Source organism: Adiantum capillus-veneris, chromosome 19 (genome assembly GCF_014529385.1).
Source record: "Adiantum capillus-veneris isolate H3 chromosome 19, ASM1452938v2, whole genome shotgun sequence".
NCBI lineage: Eukaryota > Viridiplantae > Streptophyta > Polypodiopsida > Polypodiales > Pteridaceae > Adiantum > Adiantum capillus-veneris.
Genome location: NC_140949.1, coordinates 87,112,775 through 87,120,503, shown reverse-complemented (window position 1 = coordinate 87,120,503; position 7,729 = coordinate 87,112,775). Strand labels below are relative to the sequence as shown.

The 7,729-nt window shown below is 40.2% G+C and overlaps 1 protein-coding gene across 3 annotated transcripts; it reads left to right on the top strand.

The window, feature by feature from the left end:
* Positions 1 to 241: 241 nt before the first annotated feature.
* LOC147434411 (uncharacterized) lies at positions 242 to 1,727 on the top strand. 3 transcript variants are annotated; one of them, XM_086489941.1, is made up of 3 exons: positions 324 to 369; positions 634 to 670; positions 1,029 to 1,727. In XM_086489941.1, exon 3 carries the CDS (start codon positions 1,049 to 1,051, stop codon positions 1,463 to 1,465), a length of 417 nt encoding a protein of 138 aa, XP_086346067.1. In that variant the 5' UTR covers positions 324 to 369; positions 634 to 670; positions 1,029 to 1,048; the 3' UTR covers positions 1,466 to 1,727. The 3 variants fall into 3 exon arrangements, with proteins under 3 accessions (XP_086346066.1, XP_086346067.1, XP_086346068.1); XM_086489940.1 differs by lacking the exon at positions 634 to 670 and having other exon boundaries at positions 242 to 369; XM_086489942.1 differs by lacking the exon at positions 324 to 369 and having other exon boundaries at positions 456 to 670.
* The last annotated feature ends 6,002 nt before the right edge of the window (positions 1,728 to 7,729 follow it).

Genomic DNA, 7,729 nt, shown 5'->3' with positions numbered 1-7,729 from the left:
TAGTGCGACACCTGCCTAAGCATCATCTATTGTGTATATCCAGGTCAAATAGTTGAGAGAGAGAGAGTTGACATTTGTTTTCCTATTTCTATTTCCTATATAAGGGAGGATATTGAGAACACACTCTATCGAGGCCATTGTGGATTTTCAAATTTTCACCTTGTTCCTCTCGTAGGCGACAATTTACGTAATGGAAAGCGGGGTAGAGAGAGCACAAAGCGAACCCACGCAAGATACCATGCTCATCTCTGCACGCACGCTTTCTTTCTTTCTGCATGCAGGTTATCAACACCTTCTATTTAAGCAGAGCAGCTTGTCAGCGCCTACACAGCAACACCAACAATCAGCGTGCCTTCCAGCCATCTACGTGTGAGTGCCCTTTCTCTTGGCGCTGTGTGTGTGTGTGTGTGTGTGTGTGTGTGTGTGTGTGTGTGTGTGTGTGTGTGTGTGAGAGAGAGAGAGAGAGAGAGAAGCAGAATAAGAAAAAGTTTGTTTTACATCGTAGGAACAAGAAACCTCAAAACTTTAGTTCCAAGTCTTGAACTCAAGACCTCGCGAGAGCGAGAGAGAGAGAGAGAGAGAGGTGTTACGAATGTATATATATTCACCTTGTTTTGTGATGAATATTTTCAGCAAAGGAATTAAATTTCTTTTTGGAACATACTTTAAGGTAAATCTTATTAGATCTCCTCAATCTTGAAAAATTAAAAATCTTTTCAAAACATCCTGAGTGCAAAGTGAAGGGTGAGTTTACGAAATGAAGACTTTTTGCGTGCATATAAATAGAGATGGTTGAATGCACCTTATGCATTTTTTTTCTTCTTCATTTTCTTTCCTCTAGCGTCTTCAAGCCGTTAGGAAAGCTTTTTATTTATTTTTAGAGCCATTAGGAAAGCCTTTTATTAATTCTAATATTGAGCAGGTAATAAATTTGGATCTTTATAAATTTGGATTTTTATAAATTGATCCTCTTGAGTTCAAATTTGCTTTTATACAGTATGTCAAAACTAACATTTTTCCATGCATAGCATATACATAAATTGTGACAATGCGACCAAGCTTACAAAGCATGACAACAAGGGCAAGAGCACAATGGAGTGATGTGCAAAGGAGCAAGGAGCTCGAGAAGAAGATAGCAGAGATGGAAAAGACAATGGAAACGAAGAAAATAGAGGCAGAGGTGGTGAAAAAAGCGTTAGAAGAGAAGGTGAAAGAGTTGCAAAGGGGGATACAAGAGCTACAGAGAAAACAAGAAGAGACAGAAAAGGCAATGCAAGAAGAGAGTGCTCGAGCATTGGATGAGGTCCGACAAAAGCTCGAAGAGACGGAGAAGGCACGTGCTGAAGGGCTTGCTCATTTGCAATCCAAAATAGAGGAGAGGCATGGCATTACATCTCGCATCCATGAAGAGCTCAAGTCTACACTCGATCACCTTTCTAAAACTCTTGAATCTTCGTACTCCTAAGCTCTTAGTCCCTTAATTCTTCATGAACTTTGTAATTGCCTTTTATAAACCTCCTCATAACTCCATCAACAGATAGTAATTCATAAGTTGTACTGCAATTGTGGATATGCTTGGTGGAAAGTTTAGCTTCAACTTCCCTTGCAAAGTATATCATGAGTCATAATGCAAACTAAAGGTTTAACTAGCTTTGCTTCTATATTTAATATCCCTTCTATCTTTCTATTATATATCAATTAAAATCACTTTTTTATTTTATCATCTCTATATTTCTATCATGTCACACAATTCGTGTATCCTTATGTCATTTCTCAAGTTTCTTATTTAGTTTTGAATTAGCAAATAAATCTAGCTTCACAAGTTTCAAACCCTCTCTCACACACTCTCTCTCATCATTTGGGTTTCATTTCATGTAATTCCATTTAATATACTGTCATGGCAATGGGCATATCCTAAGAGATGGTTCATAGGCTAAAGCCCATCTACATTAAAATTCCCCTTGGGGTTTAAACTATGTAAAAACACTCATATGTCAACATAGGCTCATGCCATAATTATAGCTGCCTATTTAGGCTCACACTCAATGCTCATACTCATAAAAACTTAAAAGTGGCTTACAAAATTCATAAGAAAATTATAAGTACCAAAGTGGCTCATACTCATGGTACCCTCCCCTAAAACCGGTGCTCATAACCAAGGTCAGCCACTACATGGCTATCTCCAAAATTATACAAATGAATGCGATAGAGGGTGATAATTATATAGGCTATATAGTATGTTTGAATCAAATTCATAAACAAAATGAGTGGATCCATGATCCTCAGCATCTTGATCTTGTGCCACATTGTCCTTGTCCTTGGCTTTCTTTTTGTTGCTAGTGATGGCCTTCTTCTTCTTTGGTTGGTTCTTAAGGTTGCATCTTACAAGTGGATGACATGTTTTGCCACAATGGATGCATTTGGTATTCTTATACTTCTTGTAATAGTCCTTTGCTTGTGGTGGCCTCGCTTGTCGCATGTAAAAAAATTTCTTTTGGACATAGAAGATAGATACACTCCTCCCCTTGAATTGGATTGGTTCCCTTGCATTTCCTCCTCTTCATGCAGAGACTTGATAGATGTTTGAAGATCTAGTGCATGCTCTTTCTCTTCTGAAACTACGATAATGTGATCGGAAGTGCCTCTAGTAGCACTACAACTTTGTCTTCTTCTTTAACCTTACATTTGATGTTGGTAAGTCATGTGACTAGGCTTTGAAGTCTAATGGTGAGACTTGCAGTATCCTCTCCACTCTCCATGGTTTCCTTGCCCTTGCACCAAAATTTTTCTCCAATATATCTTAAGTGTCAAAAGCAATTGTACATTCATCAACAAAATGTACATAATTTGCATGCAAGGCTATGATAATGATGCCTAGTTCTTGTTTATCTTTAATTTGAATTTGTGTAGCATTAGTTTTTTAAGATGAAGTTTGTGTTGGCTCTAACTCGGGTGGCTTATATAAGGATGTTTATATGATGCTCCACATATTCTTGTTCATGAGGTAGCAAATCATTTTTGTACGCCAAGTATGGAGGCCTTGACCATTGAATCTCTCAATGTCCTTCCCTACCTTAATGCCAATTGGAGTAGTCCTAAAAACATGTGGATTTGATTTTCAATAGGTGTTAATGTCTCTCCAATATCTAGACTCCTTACATTTGCCTTATGATTAGATGATCTCCAAAGAGAATGATAACATTATGTCCATGTTGGAGTTATATGGGCAATATTAAAGTAGCATTCGTGGTGAATGAAAAGAGATAACAATGACACAATGCTCAAGGTGTAAGGCATCTCCCCAAGAGACAAGGGTATCTTCATGGGCCACTAAAGGCTCCTAGAAGCATGGGTCAAATTCTAAAAGTGGGAGCTCCTCCTTGGATCTTTGTGTAACTCACTAAGGCCACAAGGTATCACATTACCCAAAAATCCTCCCCTTAGACTTTGGACTAGTAACTAAAAAATTCATAGAAACTAATGCCACATAGGCTTTGCCAAACAAGCTAATGAAAATCAATTATTAGGAACTGATAGTCACATAGACTATTGCCACACGTGCTACAATGAGAAGCCTCTCATGGTATGGTGTCACATAGATTGAATCTCCCCTCAAACAAATAATCACTATAGAGTCAATGAAAAGGCTAACAATCATCCATATCCCCTACAACAATCACTATAATCGTTGTAAGGATTGGATGTAGTGAAAACATTGAGATAGCTCTCCTCTCCTTTGTCTTTATCTTCATCCTCTCCTCCCCTTTTTCTTTGTCTTTGTCTCGATCCTTTGCAATGTCGAGTTTACCTTTATCCTTCATGTTGTTGCTTCTATGAAAGTCCGTTTCTCTCCTTTGTCTTTGTCTTCATCCTCATCCTTTGCAATGTTGATTCTACCTTCATCCTTCCTGTTGTTGCTTCTATGACACTTTGACGGTGGATGTCAATCGATATGTTCCCATGCAAATACGTCTTTGTAACATGTGTTGGGCTTTTTCTTTCATTCCTGGGTTCAAATGCTTGTTTACCTTGATCAATCGAGGACTTTCCTTAGAACCCAAATTCCATTCTTTGATTTCCTGATCATCTGGAGTAACCAGTTAGGCCCACCTCCCTTCCTTTTGGTTGACTCCTTAGCATAATTCCAGGATGGACCTTTTAGTTCTGAACTTCAGTAACTTCTTCAGAGTGCAACTCTTCAGTGGCCACTGTTGTACTGGAATCTGACAATTCTTTTTTGGAGTCAATTGGTTTCTCTGGCCGTCCAGTTAGCTGAATTAGTTATTCCCCAGATTTAGTTCAGTGAACTGATCTGGAAATTGCTTCCTTTGCTTTTCAGCCCGATCCTTATCAACTAGTATTGCATCTAGATCTATCTCGGCCAATGGAAAAATATTCATTGCCGCCAGCATCCTCTCAATCTTCTTTACCCCATACTTCTGGCAAAGCTCTTCTGCTTTTGGTGTTGTTTGTCTGGACCTGAATTCTTCTACTAGAACCCTGTATTGTCAGAGCCTGATTGGCATAATGATGAACAGCTTGTGCCGTTCGCACCCATGGGTCCCGGTAGCATCCCATATGCGCCTTGCACATCGAGTACTAAGAAGCTGGTCTTGAACTTTTCTTTTCCCACACTTATCTGTATATTTTTTATCATCCCGATTGCTTGCACAACTCTGTGATCAGCCATAAAAACTTTAAATGGTGCGGGTTTCAAGTTTGTAATACCCATTCTTTGCTGAAGGTGTGCCCCTAGGATGTTGACACCTGCCCCTCCATCTAGTATGACACCGGATAGCGGTTACCATTGTTTTTTGACTTTGTAGTCTACCTGGATTATCGACACTTCATCATCTCTAACAGCTACAAGGTCAACTGCTCTAGCATGGGCTTCAGTCTTTCTTCGCTGTTTGATGAATTTTGTTGCTTCAGGCAAAGTTTTTTTTATGTCTTCTAATTCGACTGTCATTTTTTGAATTCTTTCACAGATCTTTACATGAATTTCTTCTCTCTCTTCATCAGAGTTATCATTAGAACTTGAGGAATCCGGACCATTTTCACAGTGCCAATCCTCTGTTCTGGTGTCATCTTTACCTACACCATTGTTTCCCATTCCAGTTAGATCTGATTTGACATTTCCTAGATCTTCCGCTAGTCCCTAGACTGCAGATAGCATGGTCTCAGAAAGTCCAAATCTTGACTGATCTGACTGTCTTTTCTCAGAAGACTGGGCCGGTATCTTCTGAATGACTAGAGCCTCAGAACTTTTTGGCTTCTCTGGTAGCTACTTGGCTAGATCTTCTGTGATCTTAGCCACCAGTTCCCTCTACTCCTGCCACTCATCGACTACCTTCTCTTTGCCCTTTGCCTTCCATACCTCTCTCTGCTGAGTCCATTTGCTAGTTTCAATGCTTACTTGTTTTACCGGCTCATCTGGGATTTCCTCAATGACTAGCCCTTTACTGCACGTAACTGCTCGTACTGGACATTGAGCCGCAAAGTGCCCATACGAGCAGTTACGTGCAGATGAATGTGAATGCCACATTTGTTCCATAAATGACCATACGCTTTGCAATAGGTACATTGTGGACATTCATTGGAAACATAATCTTTAGATTTTCACTGTAGAAGACGAAGACAGTCTCAGCAGGCGAGAATTGTCTCCTGGAAGCCAAACAACGGATCAGTCATTAATTACCACGGTAGTTGCCACAGTAACTTCTAGAAGGCTATAAATAGGACCCATTACATTGTAATCAGTCTGCTTATTTCTTGGTTCTTACTTTGGAGTTCTTTTGCTTAACCTTTGAGCAATTTCCTAGCAGCAATCTATTCGCCTGTAATCTTTTAATCCTTACTCTACTGTAATCATTTGAGCTTCAAACCATTCCATCTTGCACTAATTATCCTGAATATGAATTTGAAACTGCAATCACTTTTCCAATTGTCCAGTCTGTCTATCCTTTCAGGTAGCTAATTCAGTTCAGATAACCATTTCAGTCTAGTTCTGGTCTCTATTCCAGTTTTACTGACTGAACTGACAACTCACCATTAGCTTTAAATTCTAACACTGGAATTAGCTATCTGAAGAGATCAGCTCCAATTCCATTTTGGTGATCATGTCGTTAGAGCTATTGCTCGCTGACAAGAAAACTCTTCTCCCAGTTAGGATTTTCAGCTGAAGAATGGCGCCTAAAACCAGTCATGGTTGGAAACCATCACACCGCGTTGACCCTGTTCCTGAGGAATCCGAACGTGACTCTAATCCTAAGAAGGACCCGATGACTAAAACTCAAGCTCAGGAGGAGCACGGTGCTAAGAACTCTCAGCACTCCAGTCAGTCTAGAAGGAGAAGAGCTGAGAGGGAAGAATGCAAGGCCAGAAGTTCTTGAGCCACACAAGGGATGATGGGGCCAAAGGCAGCAAGGGTAGTTGCCACAGTTCCAATAGAAAAGCCAGGGAGGAGATAGAAACTGAGACAGATGAGGAAATTGATTGGGAAGCGGATATAGACCATTACAAAAAATCCTCAAGATGGAGTCAGGTTTTGAAGGTCAGAAGAGGCAAATAAAATGCTGACCGACATGATTATACCTCTTCATTAAAAATTTCTTTTTCAATGTTCAAGGGTGGGAAGAAGGATGATCCAGATGTTCATATCCAAGCCTTTGAATCGTATGCTGAGTTGAAAAATATTGATGAAGATGATTGGGGTGAATACTTTCCTCAGATATTAAAGGATGCAGCAAAGAAATGGTACTACCATTACTCAGCTTGCCAACTCAGATCATACAATAAATTACTCAAAGCTTTCCGGCTGGAATATTCGACAACAGAGGAGATGAGGATATCCTTTGTGAACTGGACAAGATAAAGCAAGGAAAATTATCAGTCAAAGGTTATGTTGAAAAAATCAAGGAGCCAACCAGGCAACTCTGCAGGAACCACCATCAGAAAAGAGGCTACGTGCATGGTTTTTAAATGGGTTCCACATTAAAAATCTTAGGGAACAAGAAGTACCTGCACCAACAAAGAAATTCAATGATTTGGTGCAACGCCCCTTGAAGCTGGAACAACAGGCAAAGAAAGAGAGGAGTCACAAGAAGAGGAGGTCCAGTAGTAGTAGTTCTTCCACTGAGAATTTTGATTCCAGTAAGACCTCCAGTAGTTCTGAAAGCAGCTCAAATGAAAAGAGCAAGGACAAAACCAAGAAGGGGTCTTGGTCCAGGAAGATTAATGAAATGGCCCGGCAGATTGCTGAAATCAGCCAGACCAGACAACCAGTTAGAAGAATGGAAACTTGGTGTTCAAAATGTAAATCTAAAGATCATGTTTCCAATGAATGTCCACAATGTACCTACTGCAAAGCATAAGGTCATTTATGGAATAATTGTGGCATTCGAATCCATCACTTCAAGAAGGGCAAAGATTTGTCTGTCATAGCGTTCACCAATACTAAACCAGTCAGAGTGGAAACAACCAGTATACCCCAAGAAGAGAAACCAGGTACCAATGGTACTGGTACTGGGCGAGGCAGGTACCAGGGAGGTACTGGTAGAGGTCGGAGGCGTGGTAATTTCCAGAACTGAAGTCTGAACTATTACACTTGGGGCAAGTATGGGCATTTTGCGCCTCAATGTCCAAAAACACCTACTACTGCTGCTACTGAGGCAAAGGCCCGAGAGCCAGCTCTTGTACGAGCAGTAATATGTAGCAAAGGGGTGGTCAT

What these genes read in the sequence shown, in the direction of transcription:
- LOC147434411 (XM_086489940.1), top strand. Translation starts at nt 1,049, where the DNA reads ATGCGACCAAGCTTACAAAGCATGACAACAAGGGCAAGAGCACAATGG.